The sequence below is a fragment of the Rhinatrema bivittatum genome, chromosome 3, assembly GCF_901001135.1.
Source record: "Rhinatrema bivittatum chromosome 3, aRhiBiv1.1, whole genome shotgun sequence".
Taxonomy (NCBI): Eukaryota; Metazoa; Chordata; class Amphibia; order Gymnophiona; family Rhinatrematidae; genus Rhinatrema; species Rhinatrema bivittatum.
The window spans coordinates 33383759-33405275 of record NC_042617.1 but is presented as its reverse complement, the minus strand read 5'-3'; the positions used below and the strand labels follow the sequence as shown (position 1 = coordinate 33405275).

General features: G+C 41.4%; 1 protein-coding gene across 7 annotated transcripts in view; it reads right to left on the bottom strand.

Moving 5' to 3' along the window:
- Positions 1-21517, bottom strand: part of ENAH (ENAH actin regulator) — a 432953-nt gene that overhangs the window by 148060 nt on the left and 263376 nt on the right. For all 7 annotated transcript variants that reach the window (XM_029593080.1, XM_029593081.1, XM_029593085.1 and 4 more), the window contains one exon: positions 3737-4032. In XM_029593080.1, coding sequence (XP_029448940.1) covers positions 3737-4032 — 296 coding nt within the window. The remainder of the gene's footprint in view (positions 1-3736; positions 4033-21517) is intronic.

The window sequence follows — 21517 nt, the reverse complement described above, 5'->3', positions numbered from 1 at the left end:
CTTGAATACTGTGTACAATTCTGGTCGCCGCATCTCAAAAAAGATATAATTGCGATGGAGAAGGTACAGAGAAGGGCTACCAAAATGATAAGGGGAATGGAACAACTCCCCTATGAGGAAAGACTAAAGAGGTTAGGACTTTTCAGCTTGGAGAAGAGACGACTGAGGGGGGATATGATAGAGGTGTTTAAAATCATGAGAGGTCTAGAACGGGTAGATGTGAATCGTTTACTCTTTCGGATAGTAGAAAGACTAGGGGGCACTCCATGAAGTTAGCATGGGGCACATTTAAAACTAATCGGAGAAAGTTCTTTTTTACTCAACGCACAATTAAACTCTGGAATTTGTTGCCAGAGGATGTGGTTAGTGCAGTTAGTGTAGCTGTGTTTAAAAAAGGATTGGATAAGTTCTTGGAGGAGAAGTCCATTACCTGCTATTAAGTTCACTTAGAGAATAGCCACTGCCATTAGCAATGGTAACATGGAATAGACTTAGTTTTTAGGTACTTGCCAGGTTCTTATGGCCTGGATTGGCCACTGTTGGAAACAGGATGCTGGGCTTGATGGACCCTTGGTCTGACCCAGTATGGCATTTTCTTATGTTCTTATGAATGTTCACACAAACTCTATTTATTTGCCACTCATAGTGTCAGGTTAAAGGACAGCTATCATGGAAAAATAAAGAAAAGGGCTATTTTCTAAGCAGGTCAAAATACTTATATGTATAATACGTTCTGAACTTATGCAGGTTTCAAGAAATTTTACCTTGAATGAGGCAATCCTGGAAGTATCTATTTTGCACCAGCAACTGCAGAGCATTCAGTGATGTCAGCTTATCCTCTGCTTCCCACAGGAAATGGTATGAGCTGATAATACAGCAGCTTCTAATGGCACATAATAGAAGGAGTCTAATATGCAAGAGAAGGTTGCTGGAGGGCAGTTTTGAAACTTATCTCAGACACGACCTGTTATAGGGCTGGACAACGGGTCAATTTCCAAATGTTTTAAGCAGCTAGCTTGAGAAGTGAGCTAGTAAAAATGTTGCCTTTAAAAATTCTCCCTTCACTTTCAAGCCACTAAATGTATCCATGTAAATTCACAAGGCAGCTAAGTTTAACCAATCATAAAAGGAATGGATCCAGGTATTCACAAGAGTGACAAGGCTGATAATTTAGCTAGTTAGCATTGATTAGGTTTAGCTGCTCAACCCCAGTTGCATAAATAGCAGGCCTAAATTTAACTTACTAAATTTTGCCCAGTTAGATTTTAGTGACTTTTTGGTTGAAAATGTATTTAAATAGAGCCAGATAAAATGACTATTTTTGCTGTTCAGTTAAATTCAGGAAATTGATCCCATAAGCCTTTTATTTTTCCACAATAGCTGTCTTACTTCCTAAAAAATGTTTGTTCATAATGTTATTTTTATTGCAATTACTGTTCTAGACTTGATAATTTAGTTAACTTTAAAAGTTCACAATAGGTAGAAAATACACTTCACATTTTTTAACCAAGTGAAGAGTATACAAAAATTGAACAATTTATTACAAAACATTTTTGTAACTAGCATGCTATGGGCCAGATGTACTAAGCTTTTTTCCTATTAAGACAAAATGGCAAAATGTTTTATTATATCTAATTCTATGCTAAAACAATTGTAACAGGTACAAATATCAATAGTTATCTGAATCTATATTTTGTAAACTCATTTGAAAATGTAAATATAAAAACCTTAATACTCCACTTATAGGCGATCACTTAAGAGAATGTGTCTAAAGAACAGTTTAGGAACCTATAAATTAAGTTTAAGCTTGGGAATTCATATTAAAAAGATTTGGCAGTGAGAATTAAAGTAAATAAATAAAAATGTTTGTGTGATGGACAGTATGGTCTCGCCACCAGTAAGACCTGGGTAACATTTGTTTAGTCAGAAGGAGTGCAGATTAGAGTGAGGGGGATGTTGTCATTCAAATCCAGCCACTCCCTTTGAGGGGTCGGGAATGGCGGCCCCCTGAGAGTCTATTTAGCAGCTCTCCTGAGAGTGCTCGAGAGGCAGTCCCTTTAGGTTTGGCTAAGAGTTAGGAGGTGTAGAGGAGCTTTTGCCGGTGTTATTTTTTCAGACTTAACAGGCTAATCTGGGTCAGGAGGGCTTCCTTTCCAGTTTACTCTAGCTGGTTGGGATTTCCCTTTGGGTTTTCCTTGAGGCATTTGAGATTTTTCATGGTAGGAACCTTGGGAGACATCTGGGCCTTCTTGGACACAGCGTTTGGGGAAACCCTGTGTCTGGGACGTCCAGGGATAGGGAAGACCTGTCCCTGAAGTAGTGACCCACTGTAAGAAACAACTCCAGTGTTTTGGGGTAAAAACTGTTTTGTTAGAAGATCCAGGAGGAAATGTTGGGTGCCTTTCCTTCCTGTCTGAAGCAAGAGAGCTGCTTGTTTCAAGGGGATCCTTCCCATCAAGGATCCAGGGAGAAGAAGAGAGACTGTGTAAGCACTTTAGAGATACTGAAAATCTGCTAAAGAGTAAAGCAGTATCAAGGAGGATTTTTATTTTTTATTGAGATCTTCAATGTTTATTATTCTATCCATCCTCTGGGAAAACATTTACATTAACAGAACGTTATGCAAGGAGACAATTGTTACATATGAAAAAAAATGAGACTTTGAAAAAGGGGAGCATTTCCACTATCGTCCTTTTGTTCCATTTAGAACTGTTTTCCTGAGCAGTGTATAAATGTTTTTCTCTCTTATCTATGCTTCATTCAGTGAAGTATAATGCTTAGAGGGATTCGATTCCTTTCTAGAGTGTCAAGTTACTGGAGCAATTGTTCATTGTTGCATATAATTGGTTAGTTTTTCTAGCATTTTTTTTTATTTTTTTATTTTTTTATTTTTTACAAATTGCTAATGTTCTTGTAGTTTTTCCATATTTTTTCTTCTCCTTTCTAATTCCCACTCTCAAGTAAAACTGTTTTAAAAAATAATTGTGTGGTCAGTGTGATCTGATTTTACTGTGAGATTTGGGGAATCTGGATGTCCAGTAAACCCCTGAGGAGTGACCCGAAATGGATATTGGGAAGCTTAGAAACACTTTCATCCCCTCCACCTCAGTTTTGCAAACCACATGGTTTATACAAAACATTGTTCCTTCTGGGATGATTTTCCCTCTGTTGGCATTGGCTGAATTAAAATACCTTAGAGGAGAATCATATAAAGTTTTTACAATTTAATTTATTCAAGCAGCTAAACACTATGTTCACAAGGTCACAAACCATGACAAAGTACAATATCTCTGGTTCATGCTGTCAAATTGATGTTATGTAATTTATTAAATTACAGCAAACATGCCAAAACATCTAATTTGTGACTTAATTTGAGAACTATTGCAAGAACAGCTGCACCCAAGGGTGCAAAAATAGGGGTAGGGAGCTGCTTTATAAATTTTACACATAAAATTAACGTTTAATTTTTAAACTGCATGCTATAAGTCATGGACACTTGAAATAGTATATATGATAAAATGCAAAGATTTTAAACTACAAGTCCCTCAAGTCCCATTTGGTCCTTTTTTGCCATCATTAGTATGTTACTATGTTATGATGTTAAGGAAAGGCATTCTTAAATCATACAAGGGTCAATTTCCTGCAATGCTATTTAATTTAAACTGTACAAAACATTCATTTCAGCTTTCAAAAAAGCCATTCAATAAGCTAAAACATTCCAGCATGAAATCCTTACCAGCATTTGACATCCTTCGATCTCTTTCCCATTCCAATTGCTCCTTTTCTAACTGTTCTTGCAGCTCTCTTTCTTGTCTTTCCCGTTCAATTCTCTCTCGCTCTTGTTGTTCGCGCTCCAGAAGTTCTTGCCGCTCCCTTTCTTGTCTCTCTCTTTCAAGTTGTTCCTGCTCTAGCCGTTCCCTCTCAAGTCTTTCCCTTTCTAATCTCTCCCTTTCCTGTCTTTCTCTTTCCATTCTTTCCCGCTCCAGCCTCTCTCGTTCCATCTCTTTCTGTCGTTGCTGCTCCTGCAGCTGCCTGCAACACAAAAAACATGGCAAGCATTAAAATGAAAAGAAGGAAACCATGGCTACCAGGTAATAGCTTGGGTAAGCTTCCATTAATATTTAAATAGAAAGCTAATCAATTATTCGAGTGGTAATGAAGGAAACGCATTAATTTCATGAACTTAAATACCTTAGGAAAGTAAAATAATTCAGTGATGTGTGAATACCTAAGCAGCAGCAAGATGGATAATACTAAAAAAAAACAAAACACAACAACAAACACCAAAAACCCCCAAAACCATTTTCAGAGGAATGTTACAGCTATAATGCAAGCACACAAAGGGGACTCAGAATTATAGATACATTAACCATACATCAACACCCACATCCACTGTCATTATGCTACAATGAACACATCTTTTATATCCCTCAATTAAGTGAAATATAGGTGTTAATTTTTGGCATTTATAAACAGATTAGAGAACTTCATTACTTTGAAACGTTAGTAGGGTCAGACAATGCAGTGGTGGTTGTTTTTCCTTCATCTATATGCTATAGATATATATATATATATACACACACACAGACATTCAAACTATATCACATCGGTTTACAAAATATAAAAGAAAGTGTTTACAATATCTTCACAATATTTCTAACAATAAAGCTTAAACACAGATTAATTAAAAAGTAAAATCTTTTTACTTTCTATGCTAGCACATCACTTCAGCAATGCACTAACACTTACTGTCCTGAGACAAATGCATATGACCCATCTATCCAGAATGGTAAAGGGCCACAAAGCTGACTTCAGAGAGCGTTTTGGTAGAGCTAAATTAAGATGAAGGTGACAGCAGAATTGCTTACCTGTAACAGGTGTTCTCCAAGGACAGCAGGATGTTAGTCCTCATACATGGGTGACATCATGACTGACTCAAAGATTCTAGAACTTTCAAACATGTCCTACACTGAGCATGTGCATCAGTAGTCATCACCTTGCTCCCTTGGCAGAGCCCCTCAGTCCATGATATAGCCAATACATGGAGAAAACAACTCCCAGTGGAGGCGGGTGGGTTTTGTGAAGACTAACATCCTGCTGTCCTCTGAGAATACCTGTTACAGGTAAGCAACACTGCTTTTTCTCTGAGGACAAGCAGGATTGTAGTCCTCACACATGGGTGATTCCCAAGCTATAGGCTGTCCAAGCAGGACAAAGCAGGAAACTACACCATGCTAAAAGCACCACCTCTTCTCTTTTGTCTGTAAGGTAGCCAAACAAAGGGGTGTAGGCAGGAAAAGAATTGGGTTCTACCAAGAGAAATCCATAGAAATGACAGACACAAAACTCCTATGCTTAGCAGGGGGCGCCTAAGGCAGAGGAGTGATGTGAGTGCCAGCAAGAAACATACTCCACATCACGGAAAACATTACAAGCAGGGGTTCCGTTCAGGGAATCCTGACAACAGGTCTAGAATCTCCTTGATACAGGAAAAACTCTAGTGATGTAAATAAGAGAAGGACTCTTGGATGAAGACCAAATTGTTTCCTTCATTGTTACATGCCAACTGAAAAAGACAACTGGGGCCTGAGAGCTCCCCAGAAAGAAACTGAGGTCCATTGCAACTGAAGGACAGAATGCATCTGCAGAAGTGTGCCCATGTTTGGCTGATAAGCACAATGGGCAGAAAAAACCCAAGCAGTGCTTGGAAGAATAATCAGCAACAGTAGAGTCTGTGACAGACCTTAGAAGTCAATCCACCAGACATAGCTGACTATGCATGACAGCATCAAGAGTTTCAGGGAATGAAAGGCAATCCCTGAATAGGATTGCAGGGTGACAAGTTTGGCCTGAAGCTCACACCCACTGCACCCTGTCAAGGGCAGGGCTATCTATCCATCCTGTCTATAGGTGAGCAGGAAGGCACTTTGGACAACTTAGTGAAGTGAGAAAAACTAAAGGCAGTGCTGGCCAGAACTTGGCGAAAATATAGTGGTGCATCTTTCCCTTCAGGTAACACTATGTTATACCAAGAATGCCCAAGCTTTTCCTCCCCTCGACATTCCACCTGTCAATCAGAAGGAGTGAAACACACAAGGAGGCAGACCGCTGGACTGCAGGGATAAGAACAAGTCGCTAGGTTGTATATCTCAACCCCAAGCAAGTAACTCACTGCCAATCCAGTAAGGAGTTACCCACAGAGCCCTCAGTCTGCTTGGAACAGTTGAAACAGAGCGAATCCCCCAGGGAAGAAATCCAGAAACATTCCACCAAGAGACAGGAAGCTGAGGTGCCACAAGTGCAGACCCCTGTTGAACAGAATTTCTTCACTGGCCTGGAAACCCTAAGAGTACCAGGGCAGAGTCAGTGTGATCTCGGAACAGATTGCCACAAACTTGGCTTAGGTATTAATACCTCAGTCATGATTACATATACTTCCCCCAAGGAAGCACAAGGCCCAGTAAATGGAACAATCGTTGCATGAACACGGACTCCTCTGTCCGCAAACAGGGTTATCCCTAAAATGGGAAAGTAAAGCTTGCAAGCCACTGCATCCAAAGAGTACCTGCTCTGTTTTGGGGGTCCCTTGTCCCCTAACTCCCTCAGCCAAGGATATAGCAATAGTTAGAAAGGCATATTTGCCTATTAGACTAACTAGAACCCTCCTCACTGAGGTAGGGTTCCTGAGGTGAGAATGATTGGCAATAGTGGTCCTTATGAAAAAATGCCCATTGAGCTCAGCAGGTATTAAAGGTGACTCCTGGATGGGAGAAACCCCTAATCTCCACTGGGGGGCTACCTCACAAAATAGACCTACTGTGCCTTACACGACCTAAGGAGAATGCTACCGCTTGATCAGCTCTTGGAGGCCATGAGGAAGAGCGACCACCAGTCAGAAGCAGTGACATCCCTTCTCTGGGAAATGGGGATTGAGAGACACTCCTTGTAGGGGTGGACAAATAGGTGTCTAGAGGGGAACCCAGTTGAATCTCCCTTTCCTGAAGGAACAGGAAAGCCATGGGAATCGAGGCCTCCTGTAACCAGTTGAGTTACAATCACTGATCACTGAGGTTCAGAAGCGGCCAATCTGCCACTGGCAGCTACCCTCAGATGGGGTAGGCCACCACAGTAATCAATGGCGGGATCCCAGCAAACACAGTCCAATGACTGCCGCTGCTGTCCCCCAGTCCTGGCCTACAAGGAGGGGCACAGATTCAAAGAATCTAGGCTCCAGTTCGGTGATAACCTGCAGAGAGCAGAGCCCCAAGGGCTTCTCCACACAGGGGATGTGTGACCCAGGAGAGGTCGAAAGACATTCTTCTGAGGAAGACGACTCCTGACACTATCCTCCTGGTGTCTGCTTTCCAAGGGATCAAACTAGACTTAAGGATTGCCATACTGGTTCAGATCAAGGATCCATCAAAAGCCAGGTATCCTGTTTCCAACAGTGGCCAAACCAGGTCACAGGTACTTGGCAGGATCCTAAGGGGTAGATAGAGTTCAAGCTACTTATCCCAAGAATAAACAGTGAATTTCTGCAACTCTCCTTACTTGTTAATGGACTTTTCCTCCAGGAATTTGTCCAAACCGTTTTTTAAACACAGCTATACTAATAGCTTTTACCACATCCTCTAGCAACAAATTCCAGAGCTTAATTATGCATTGAGTAAAAAGATATTTTCTATTAATATATCAAATGTTGCTTACCTGTAACAGGTGTTCTCACAGGATAGCAGGATGTTAGTCCTCACATAAGGGTGACATCATCAGGATGAAACCCAATCACGGAAAACTTCTGTCAAAGTTTCCAGAACTTTGACTGGCCCCTACTGGGCATGCCCAGCATGGCACTAACCCTGTAGCCAGCAGGGGTCCCCCTTCAGTCTTATTTAAAAGCTACAGGCAGGGCCGAAAAATAAAATAATAAAACCTTATGAACCTAACACCGCAGGGCAGCGGGCGGGTTTCGTGAGGGCTAACATCCTGCTGTCCTGTGAGAACACCTGTTACAGGTAAGCAAATTTGCTTTCTCACAGGACAAGCAGGATGGTAGTCCTCACATATGGGTGAGTACCGAGCTGAGAATGTCCGAACCTGCACCAAATGTACCCAAAGGCGTGCAACAGGCACAACAACTGGGGTGGAATTTGAAAGAGGGCATCCTGAACCCCACCGGGCAGGCGGAAGGGTGTAGGTACGTCACGTTGTAAACAAGTTACGAAGGACAGACTGGCCAAAGATGGAATCTTGTCTTCCGGTTTTGTCCAAGCAATAGTGGGCTGCAAAGGTGTGGAGAGAACTCCAGGTGGCAGCCCTGCAAATGTCAGGGAGCGGCACCGAGCGCAGATGTGCTACTGAAGTCGCCATGGCCCTCACAGAGTGTGCTTTAACACAGTCTTGAAATGGAATGCCTGCTTACTGATAGCAAAAGGATATGCAGTCCGCCAACCAGGAGTTGAGAGTCTGCTTACCCACAGGCTTCCCTAACTTGTTCGGGTGGAAGGAAATAAACAATTGGGTGCTTTCCCTGTGGGCAGCTGTACGGTCTAGGTAGAATACTAGAGTCAGATTACAGTCAAGGGTATGCAGAGCCTGTTCTCCTGGATTGGCATGGGGCCTGGGAAAAAAGGTAGGTAGTATGATGGATTGATTGAGATGAAAATCCAAAACTACCTTAGGTAAGAATTTAGGGTGAGTGCGGAGTACTGCCCAGTCCAGCAGATGTTTAGTGTAAGGCAGATAGGTAACTAGGGCCTGTAATTCACTAACTCTGCGAGCTGAAGTGATTGCCAAAAGGAAAATCACTTTACATGTTGAGATAGCGAAGATCACAAGAGTGAAGAGGCTCGAATGGTGGTTTCATGAGCCACCCCAAAACCAGATTAAAGTCCCAAGAAGGGGCTGGAGGATGTAGTGGAGGCTTGATGTGGAGCAAGCCCTTCAAAAAACATGTTACAAGGGATTGTACTGATATAGGAACATCCCCGACACCTTTATGGAAGGCGGCTACTGCAGTGACATGCATTCTGATTGAAGAAGTCTTAAGACCTGACTCTGATAGATGCCAGAGATAGTCCAGAAACTTCAGGATTAGACAAGAAAAGGGGTCAAGGGACTTAGAAGAGCACCATGACGTGAACCTTTTCCATTTGTAGAAGTAAGATTTTCTCGTGGAAGGCTTCCGTGAAGCAATCAAGACATGGGAAACTGGACCGGAAAGGTTAAGTGGCTGAAGGATTAACCTTTCAACATCCATGCAGTCAGGGACAAGGCCTGAAGATTGGGATGGGTTAGGTACCCGTCGTTTTGAGAGATCAGAAGCGGGTCCTTTCCCAAGGAAATGTACCTGTGGATGGAGAGATCTTGAAGTATTGGAAACCACACTTGGTGTGGCCAGTGAGGTGCTATCAGGATCATGGTTCCCTTGTCCTGACGTAACTTCACGAGAGTCTTTGAGAGAAGAGGAAGTGGAGGGAATGCACAGAGCAGAACGGTTGCCCATGAGAGGGAGAATGCATCTCAGGGTTGAGAGTGTTTGCTGCGAATGAGAGAGCAGTAGTTCTCCACTTTGCGGTTTTGTGGGGACGCAAAGAGGTCTATCCGAGGGTATCCCCATTGTTGAAAGATGGAGTTCGCTACTGAGGGGTTGAGAGACCACTTGTGCGGTTGAAAGATGCGACTCAGCTTGTCTGCAAGCACATTGTCCACTCTCGGCAAGTAGGTGGCCCTGAGATACATCAAATGGGAGAGAGCTTCCGCCCATATCTGTGCAGCTTCCTGACACAGAAGGAAGGAGCCCGTGCCTGTTTTGTTGATGTACGACATGGCCACCTGGTTGTCCGTCTGAATTAGGATGACGATTTGAGAGGCATTCCTGAAAAGCCTTGAGAGCATATCTGATTTCTCGAAGTTCCAGGAAATTTATTTGGTGTTTGACTTCCTCTGGAGACCAAGACCCTTGTGTCTGCAGATCGGCCACGTGGGCTCCCCAACCAAGGTTGGAAGCGTCGGTAGTGAGTAATTTGAGGGTCTGGAACCTGGAAGGGCAAGCCCTGGAGGAGATTGATCTGATTTTTCCACCAGATGAGAGACAGACGGAGTGAGTCGGTCACGTGGACAACCGTCGCCATGGTTGAATGGATTGAGTCCATTGAGACCTCAGAGTCCAGTGCATGAGCCTCATGGACGACAGAAATTGGCACGCAGTCACGGAGTGCTGAGACTGCAGCTGGTAAGCAAGACACACAAGAATCAGTGCTCGGTGTCGAGGCAGGAAAGCCTTTGCCTGTAAGGTGTCCAAGTCTGCCCCAATGAATGACAAGGTTTGAGATGGGACTAAAGATTTGTCGTAGTTGATGAGAAATCCTAATGAAATTAGAGTGTGTAAGGTTAGATTGAGGGACGACAGAGCAGCTTGCCGAGTGGGAGCCCTGATTAACCAATCGTCCAGGTAGGGGTAGACGTGAACACCTTGGGTTCTGAGGAAGGCTGCGATGACTATGAGACATTTTGTAAAGACTCATGGTGCAGACGCTAGGCCGAATGGAAGCACTAGATATTGTTAGTGCTTGAGGCCTACTAGAAACCTCAGGTATTTGCGATAAGCTGGAGTTATCGCAATATGACTGTATGCGTCCTGGAAGTCTAAAGAGCAGAGCCAGTCCCCTCTTTGTAGAAGAGGTAGAAGCGAGCCCAAGGTGACCATCTTGCGGTAACATTTCAGACTTTGCGATAAGTGCCAGACCTTTCTTGCATTCAACCACTCTTTCTCTCTCCCTCTCCCTCATGGCTGGTGCTCCGGGAGCTTCAAATCAACTAAAACAGGCCTTGTAGGAGACATTGTGAAATGCGATAAAACCTTACCGCCAGTGAGTGGTCGATGACTGGCGGTCACTGAGGAACTGCAGAGTCAGGAATTGACCACAAAGTAGGATAAAACTTACCATACTGCCCTATCGAAGTGCCGACGGGGAGAAGGGGGACCTGATGCAGAAAAAGAACCAAGAAAATTAACTCAAAAGAGCAGAGCTCTACAACCACGAGGCAAACACTTTGAAGAAAGAAAGAGACTGAAGGGGGACCCCGCGCATGGATAAGGCATGCTGGGCATGCTCAGTGTGCCAGTCAAAGTTCTAGAAACTGACAAACGTTTGTCATGTTGGGCTCCACTATCCTCCCCTGACTCTTTTATAAATTGTATATAAACTGTAATATTAAGCTCTCCCCTTTTAACATTATCCCTATATATCTCTTTATATTTTATAAATTGTTTTTTGTTAATGCATTTAACCGTTTTATAATGTAAAGTTGTTTCTCAGTTTTTCTTACTGTTTTATGTAAAACGCAATTGCGGATTTTGTTCTATGTACACCGACGTGATATCTCTGATGAGCGGCGGTATATAAAAACCAATAAATAAATGAATAAATAAATAAATGTCACTCATGTGTGAGAACTAACATCCTGCTTGTCTTAGGAGAAATTTCACTCCTTTACGCGCCAGCTCAGAACAAATAGAAACCAATCGACGAGTTTCAGTAACCTTAGCTGAAAAATTGAATAAAAAGAGTTTATGCCCCTCATATTCTAATGTTACTTTTTGCTCTTTATATGCTTTCATCAACTTTAAATTGTCGGAGTAGTTTAACATCTTTGCTATGACTGGCAGACTACTCCCCCCGGGGGCCTACATGATGAGCTCTTTCTATCACAACGGGCTCAGTCATTAATGAGAGGCCCAACGCTTCAGGGAGTTATACTTGAAAAATCTGGAGCAACTCCAAATGCTTAAGCTGTTCTGGCAGCCCAAAGTTATTCCTGCACACTTGACTTTCCTAACCTCCAAACGTTCTTGAAGCACCTTTTCCTTTTTAAAGTCAGGTAATTGGGCCATATGTTCCACTTTTTGGGAACATATCACATGAATGAGAGTCAATGTTTATTTTCCAAAAATATCACAGAAAAGTATCACATGGAAAAAAAATATACAAACCAATAAAGTACATAACAGTACACTCATACCCATTCATCCATTAAAACCATGTCATCACTAAAAATAAAACATATACAATGAAGAGCACGACAAAAAACATATAGATCATGAAATGACAATACAATGATCCTGTGAAAGAAATTTCTACACAATTTATAGTCCTGCCACTACACTTTTGCTATCTTTCTGTGTTAATGTATCAATTAGCTGTTACACTACCATATGCTGATCAATTGTCTAAAACATTGCTATTGAACACTTTAATGTCCTTGTTTTAAAATTCATTATTAGATGATCCTTCATTGCGGCATTAACTTCAATAAAAATCTGGATGTCACATAAAAGACTAAAATTAAACACTTTCAAAAACAGAACTGATTTTCTCTCATCAGTTCCAGATTCCATCTTCCAACCTCCAAAGAATTTCACATTCAATGATCACGTACTAGAAATAAAACCTCATGTAAAAAATCTAGGTGTCATTATCGAATCTAAATTATCCATGTCACACAACATATCAACTCTAGTAAATAAATCCTTTTTCAAGCTTCACATGCTAAAAAAAAAAAACTTAAACCTCTATTATTTTCCTCAGATTTTCATTCAGTTGTACAAGCATTAATATTGACAAGCCTAGATTACTGTAATGCATTATATCTAGGACTGCCAAATACCACTATCCGTCCACTACAGCTCATTCAGAATTCTACAGCTTGAATACTAGCTAACTTATCCCACATGGATCATATAATGCCAATTCTACAACAGCTTCACTGGCTGCCCATATCATACCGTATCTCCTATAAAATCCTTACAATTATACACAACCTAATTTATAACGCAAATTCCAAATGGCTACGCTCACTGCTTAGAATATACAAACCAACTAGACAATTACGCTCCATGGACAAATGTATTCTAGAAGTTCAATCAAATTTGCACGATTAGATATGACACGTGAGAGCTTTTTCAGTCACAGGTCCAAGTCTCTGGAAGTCTAACCCAGAAAATATCAGACTAACACAAAATGCAAAATAATTAAAAAAACAATTGAAAACGTATCTGTTTACTGCTGCCTTCAATATTAGTTAACTTTTTTAGCTATATTGATCTAAATAATAAGTACTGCTCATGAATAATATTAAAGTATAGAGAAACTATCAATATGCTATTTTCATTTTGTGTTATAATATGTATAAATAGTATTGCTTTAACTATGTTTGTCTCATTTTAAACCGCTTTGATGGCCAGATCCTGCCCATAATGCGGTACATAAAGTTTTTAAATAAAAAATAAATAAATCCTTCTATATTAGTGAGACAGTCGCTTGAATATATCGCATGAATTCTCCTATTTCCAAGTTGTGGTGTCATTTAAGCGCTTCAGTATCCCCCTTGCTCATCTCAAAGCTGTGATGTCCCAGCGGCTTCAAAAAATGCCCAAGGAAGTATCACCCTACAAGAGGCCCTTGTTTCACCTTCATGGCTTCATCAGGGGAATAAACTCTACAAAAAGCATAAATACACGATTAGATTCGAATAGAAAAACCAAAAATCCAAAACACCAAAAATCTACCTTAAACCACTAACCTAGCTGCAATCTCATCTTCAAATGAACGGCCCAGGCTACCGCTTGTATACACCAGGCTTCTCCATTACAAACTATACCAAAAGAAAACATACCAACAAATAACTACACTAAACATATAAATATACATACCTGATATGCTTTTTAACTTATCCTATCTCTGACCTAACCAATAGGATGACCATCGCAAATCAACTTAAAACCTTAGCAACTGGCGGCATGCCACAAGAATGGCAGACTTCTTTTCCATGGATTTTATGAACAAATGGCATAGTACTCTCTTCAACTCCACGCCTTAAAGCGTGGAGAAGAGATCAAACAGCGGAAACATGCGTCCGTATATTATACGTCAACTAACCCCTTCTTACAGATTACTATGCATATGTCATCCAACCCATTTCTCTATCTGGGAACACACAACCAATCCCCAACCCCCCCCCCCCCCCCCCCCCAACCACAGACTTCACCGTTATAAAATCGAATCCACAAATATAAAAACGACGGCTTCACTCCGCCTACCTTTCTTGCTTTGCACCTCCTCTTGCTATGGATGAATGCCTGGCTGCCGCAGCATCCGCCTGCCATCCTCTCTGGCGTCCCCGGAGAGGATGGCTTGGGTGCTGCCTCCCGCCATGCTTCTTTGGTACCTTACAGCGTGCGCGCCGCGCAGCCCTCACTCTTATTTCCTACTTGGCGTGAACCTCAGGAGCATCGCCCTGTGATGACGTCACGCTGCCTGGATATTTAAAGCCTACGATGTTTGCTAGCTTTGAGTTAGCAAGGGGGAATCTTACGGATGGGATTCGCTCTCCGTATCCAGCTTCTCTGCTTCCAATCTTCCATTGGACTCTTAACACTCACGGGGTACTCGCTCCTCGGGGGCCTCACTTGCTTTTCAGGTTGCTATCAGGAAACCGGTACTCTCTCCTCGAGGGTCATGTTCCTTGACTTGCTGCCTGCTCCTACCTTCTCTTCTGCCAGGAAGGATTCGCTATCTTCAACACCAGTGAGTACTACCATCTTCACCACAGAGCTGTTCCTGGAACCGGGTACTCGCTCCTCGAGGGCCTGCTCTCCCTATCCTGGGGTTCTCCATACTGGGGCTTTGTGCATATTCCACTGTACTCAGTCTCAGTTCTTTCCACTACAGCACTGCTACCGGAGGAGTCGCTTTTCCAGCACCTGAGGGATACTAGCCCAGCTGGGCTACTTCTGCTGCTCACTACTGCCACCTCTGGTGGCTTCATCCCATTGTCTAATAAAAGATCAATCTCTGTGTTTGTGTGTCCTAAGCTGAGCCTGACCTGTGGCCCCTCATGGGACTTCCCCCTCCATGGGCATGGTCAGCTGCCACAGTGTCCAAAGGTCCACCCAAACCTTACTAATTATAACAGCCACATGGTTATCAAGAACCATCACGATGAATGTTTTACTATAACGTCTTTCACATCATCCATAGACTAATTTTGACAATCCTTCACTGAGAGAAGCAAAAATATTCGAGAAATTTCTTTTGAGATCTTTCTTTAGGTTCGCGATGGTTTGCTCAATCACGGTTGTGTCAGTAAATTGCTTGGTCATCTCTTTTGGGTGTACAAAGTCCTAAAGGACAAGCCAAAATAAAGCAAGCTCCAATATCTGTCCTCTACATTGCCAACAAGGTAAGACTGTCATAGGGGAAACAATATAATAAAACTGAAAGCCCCAACAGAGCTCACTTACTCAGTGACTTCCCTGCAGCGTTGCATAACTGGAAGTCTTGGGACTGGTTATTTTCAACATTTTCATGAGCAACATAACAGAAGGATTGTCAGGAAAGGTTTGCCTTTTTGATGATTCTATCAAAATCTGCAACCAGATAGACAGCCAGGAAGATGTGGAAAATAAAGAGGGAATCTAGCAAAGCTTAAGGAATGGTCCAGAGAATGGCAGCTAAGATTTAATGCTAAAAATACAGAGTAATCCATTTAGGTTGCAAAAAACCCAAGGGAGAGGAACAGTATTAGAGGCAAAATTCTTTTAAGCACCAAAGAGCGGGCTCTGGGGGTGACTGTATCAGATGATCTTAAGATGGACAAACAGGTGGATAAACAATGGCAATAGCCAGAAGATGCTTGGTTGCATAGGGAGAGGAATGGTCAGCAGAAAAAGGGAGGTGATATTGTCCCTGTATAGGTCCTAGGTAAGACTTCATTTGGAATACTATATGAACTCTGGAGACTACACATTGAAAAGGATATAAACCTAATGGAGTTGGTCCAGAGGGTGGCTACTAAAATGATCAGTGGTCTTCATTCTAAAACATATGGGGATAGACAAAAATCTAAACATGTATATTCTAGAGGAAATGTGAGAGAGGGGAGATATGAGAGAGACATTTAAATATCTCAAAGGTTTCCATACATAGGAGGCTAACCTCTCAACAGAAAGGAAGCCTTGGTTTGAAGGTAAAAGGGGGAAGACTCAGGAGTAATCTTAGGAAATATTTCTTTATGGAGAGGGTAAATGATGCATGGAACAGCCTCCCTGTGGAGGTAGTGGAATCAAGAATGGTATCTGAATTCAAGAAAGCATAGGATAAACGGGATCTCTGAGGGACTGACAGGAATTGTAAGGGCTAAATAAACGGCACAGATAGGCAGACTAGATGGGCCAATGTGGTCTTACTGCCATGTTTCTATGAAAACTTAAGAAAATATTACTGGCTAGATAAAGATGGATTAATGGTGAAGAGGCAGCTAGTCTGAGCAAAAGAAAATTATTCCTTACTAATCTATTAGAATTATTTGAAAATATAAATAAGCATATGGATGAAAGTCACTTGATTATAGTGTATCTTGATTTTCAGAAGGAATCTGATAAATCCCTCCACATGAAATTAAAAAGTCTTGGGATAATAGACAATGTCCTACTGTGGAGTAGTAACTGATTAATAGATAGGAAGTATAGTCTGTTTTCCCAATGGAGTGCAATGACTCATGAATCTGTACTCGAATGGGGAGTGATGAATGAGGTGATAAAATCTATAGAAGACATAAAACAAGTAGTTAATAGACTGAAGAGTTGCAGAAGGATCTTGCAAAAGTGGGGAACTGGAAATTGAAATGACAGATGAAACTGAATATGAACAAGTACAAAGGGATACACTTTGGGGAAAAATAATCCCAGCTCTATTTTAGGAATTATCCCTCAAAAAGGGCCTTGCAGTCATTATGGACAATACTTTGAAATCCCCAGCTAAGTGTGCAGCAGTGGTCAAAATTACAAATAAAATGTTAGGAATTATTCTGAAAGGAACAGAATAAAACAGATCATAACGCTATATAAGTCTATGGAGCAACCACACTGAGTACTGTATGCAATGCTAGTTGCCTTATCTCAGGAAATATAATGTGATACTAGAAAAGGTACAGAAAAGGAATGGAATAGTTTCTTTCTGACAAAGGCCAAAACAGGCTAGGGCTCTTTAGCTCTGAGAAGATAAAAAGAGGGGATAAGACAAGTTTACAAAATCATGAATCACATGGAATAAGTTAATAGGGAACAGTTATTTAAACTTATTTAAATAATAAACATTTATTTAAACAATATGGATTCAGAAAAAACCTAAACAGAATCTCTCCTTCTCTTACTAAATGACATAATACTAAGAGGCTTCGACAAAGGTGAAAAATACCTACTCATCCTCCTTGACCTCTCAGCTGCTTTCGACACAGTAAACCACAATATACTATTAGAACAACTGACTCAAATCGGCTTAACTGACACCACCCTACAATGGTTCTCTTCCTATTTATCTGTCAGAACCTACCAAGTTTTAATCAATAACAACCCATCCAAAAAGATCAACCTCAACACTGGAGTTCCCCAGGGATCAGCGTTATCCGCCACCCTATTTAACATATACCTTCTCCCCATCTGCCAATTTCTAAAAGATAATGGAATCACCCACTTCCTCTACGCCGACATTCAACTTCTAATTCCCATCCAAAATTCGATCGAAGACACCTACAAGAAAATCTCGACTCAACTTATCTCAAATAAACATCTCCTAAATTCTCTGAAGCTCATAATCAACATAGACAAAACTGAAACACTCATGGACAAAAAACCCAATCCAACTCTGCCACCCCTGCCTTTACTTGACAAACAAATGAACTCTATACTAGAGATGTGTATCGTGTGATCGATCGCCTTAACGATCGATTTCGGCTGGGGGGGGGGAGGGAATTGGATCGTCGCGGTTTTGTTTTTAAAATATCGTGTAAATCGGGGGAGGGCGGGAAAACCGGCACACTAAAACATCCCTAAAACCCACCCCAACCCTTTAAAATAAATCCCCCACCCTCCCGAACCCCCCCAAAATGTCTTAAATTGCTGCCAGAGGATCTGGTCAAGGCTAGTAGTATAACAGTTTAAGAAGGGCTTAAACAATTTTCAAAAAACAGGTTCTTTAATTAGCCAGGCAGACTTGGAAATTGCCACCTGTTTCTCTGGCAGTGAGCAATATGGAATGGATCTCATCAGAATCTACTTCCATTAGTCAGTGTGTGTTTATTTTTTAGATTTATAAACACAAAAGACAAGTCTTAAAGAAATGCATCATCATGGACTAGAATATAGAAATAAGGAAAAAAATTATATATTACCATGTCTTTAGACCTCAAAAGGGGGATCAAAATAAAGGAAATACATCTTTCAACATATACATCAAGGCAATTTTCAAGATGCTTAGAGGCCTATCCTAATTACTGAGTATCTTGAAAAAGCTACTGTTGGGTTTGTCCCTATTCCGCAAAAAAATAAAAATAAAAAAAATAAAAATTCCATGACTGATGTGGCTCATGAAAAAATATTTTGCAGTCCCCAACTTTCTCACATTTACAAGGAAATCTTAGCATAAAAGTAGGCCAAAGAATACCCAATGTTCATGTCTAAAAAGCAGAATATGTGCCTCAGCTGCATAGGCCTGGATAAATCAGGGAATAATGTTACTCTATGACCAAGAAAAATATATTTTGTTTGGCACAGAATAAACATTTTCATAGTCCCATTTGTATCTGGTTCTAGAGCAAAAGCAGTTATTCACCCTATGAGTCAATTCTACCTGTGAGCCCTGCAAAAAAAAACCAAACAAAAAACAAAACACAAAACCAGTAAGGTCTAGGTGTTTGCAGCTAGCTCAGATCTCACAGATGAGGTCAATGTAGGCTTTGCTCTAAAACAGGTGGGAAGATAAAACACTAGTAAGAGGAAGAGATTTTAATGGAACTTTCAATATTTGATAGAATTTTCTCAAAATATCAATGGAAACTCTGGAAAATTTAACGCATGCAAATTAAACCATCTGGACTGATTTTCAAGAATCTCCAGCTTACAATGTAAAGCATTATCTTAATCAAAACTATATCACAACTACATCTAGATATTGTTTAAATTGTAAATATTAATGTATTCCTGTATATACTGTAAATTTTTGGTCCCTTTATCTCAATCACTGTTCTAACTTTGTTACAATCCCTGTTCTAAATTTTTGTTCTAACTTGTTTAAAATCATTCAGTTCTCTGTAAAGCCTTATGCTACATTCATGTTTCAGTGTAAACCGATGTGATGTTCCCAACGAATGTCGATATATAAAAACGGTTAAATAAATAAATAAGGAGAGATCCAAAATGGCCACACGCTAAGCTCAGAGCGAGTGACTCCCTGCCGATTTGAATCTTGTTTCCTTCTGAGCAGATGCCCGCAAAGCGAAAGGGAAAGGTATGTGTAAACCCAACTGTACCACTACCTTCACCGATAATGCAGCAGGAGATAACACGGTTTCTGAGCTCACCAGCAGAAACCCCGCGAGTTGAGGAGCCCATTGTATCAGCAGGGGAGAGGACCGCTGATACCGGAGGAGACCTCATTGAGCCCATCAATGCTAGCAGTTAGGGTCCTTTCTATATTCACAATAGCAGTCCATAAGGTCACCAAAGTCACTACAGATGGTTTAATTGAAAGGGGCCTGATAACCAGTCCCCGAGCACACCAAGGCGCAGATTCCAGTGCCAGAGTTTCATCAGGGAACTTCCTATTCATTGGAGCAGGGGTATTGACAACTTCAGACAAAGACTCTGCAGAAGACCCAACACCAATCCCCGGGGAAGGAGCACAGTTATCAGGGCTGAGTGAAAGATGTCCCATCAAGAGCCACAGGACAAATGCCTAGCCTATTCAGTCCCAAATTTCTACCTTGAATAGGAGAGGGCCATAAATCCATCTAAAGTTGGCTGAATCAGATGAGGATAAAACGAGCTTTGATGAAACAACTTGAATACAACCTCTCTTCTTGCCCAGACAATAAGTGGCCTAGCCCCCTGGAAAATGGACCCTCGATGTCTAAGGAAAAAACTGCAATGACAAGGTGGCCACAACTGCACTCACAATTGTATATGGGTCTCCAAGTTCTTTCAATGTGCCCCTGTTGCCTCCTAAAGGTGTACACACCTTTGGCATGCAAGGTAGGCTGTGGCTCTTATGTGACAAGACAGGCACGGATGGATGATGTCGGCTGGGTTGGAGTGCCCATCCCCCAGTTAGAGGAAAAGCTGAGTATCAAATCCCAAGGCAGCAAGAATGGAACACGTGGGCCCTCTCCTCTGACTCCTGCAGTGATCCCCAAGACTGGTCAGTGTTGAGAGATGCTGGGCTTGATGGACCACTGGTCTGACCCAGCATGAAAGTTTACACAACATTCAGGACAGACCCCAATCTAGAAAATTATCATCCCCTGCAGTGGCTTATATAATTGCTTACTATACACAGAATACATTCCTTCTTAAAAATATAAAAACAAAGAAATCCAAAAACTAGTATTTGACATGAAGTGTCTTAACCATGTTATTTCAATTGGCCCATTCTTTGCAAATCTCAAATTTTGTCTTTGAAATCAAAATGAAGAGCTCTGACAAAGTCACTGAGTCAACAAAAACTACCTAGGGTAGCTCTGTTCAAATCTCAGATATTATAAACATTACAATCTGTCATTGGTATTCCAGAGGAAAAAGTTAATTATTGCATTGTGCCACAGAGGCAAAGTAGAACTATAATTACATTTTTAAATTTTGAATACAAAAACAGTCTTCCAAACATGCTTGGCAACATACACTCACACAGGACTGTGTTAATGTAAATATTCTAATTCTGTAAGATTTAATTATAACAAGTAGCATGTACTGTTTGTACACTTCTGAATTATTACAGATCACAAGTTTTGAAGTATTTCATTGCAGTACTGCATTCACATCATCACATGTCAATGCTGGAGTTTTATTTAAAACTTTTGGTTAAACAGATTTCAAACTTGGTCAACTCAAATGTCAGACAAATTGGAACATCTCTCTTCTTGATAGTTGTAAGGAGAAAGTGGAATTACTTTCTCATAAAGTTCATTCTCCAATAAAAGCAGCTCAGTGGAGTCATACATATGGCTCATGTGAGCTATGCCAGTGTTTCAACCACTGGTCCACAAACCAGCATGGGCGCCAGACAGTATTTTTGCTGGTCCACAGTTGCAGTCGCTGCAGGAAGCAGACCCGCACTGAAGCCACCCTCTGCATCCACACAGGTATCAGCTCCTACCCAATCACCTGCAGCTATATATAGACTAGTGGTTAGAGCAGAAGGCTATGAACCAGGGAAATCAGGACTCAAATCCCACTGCCGCTCCTTGTGACCTTGGGCAAGTCACTTTACCCTCTGGGATAGAGAAATATCCACAGTACCTGAATGTAATCTGCTCTGAAATGCCAAAAAGCTGAATATAAATCAAATTGTCTACTGACCTAAAATATCCTGATAGCAGCTTCACTCCAAGCCCCACAGCTCTACACAGTGCTGCTGCTTCCGAGTGCAACTGCTGGCACTGAACAGCTGATCAAGCTGGCAGACTA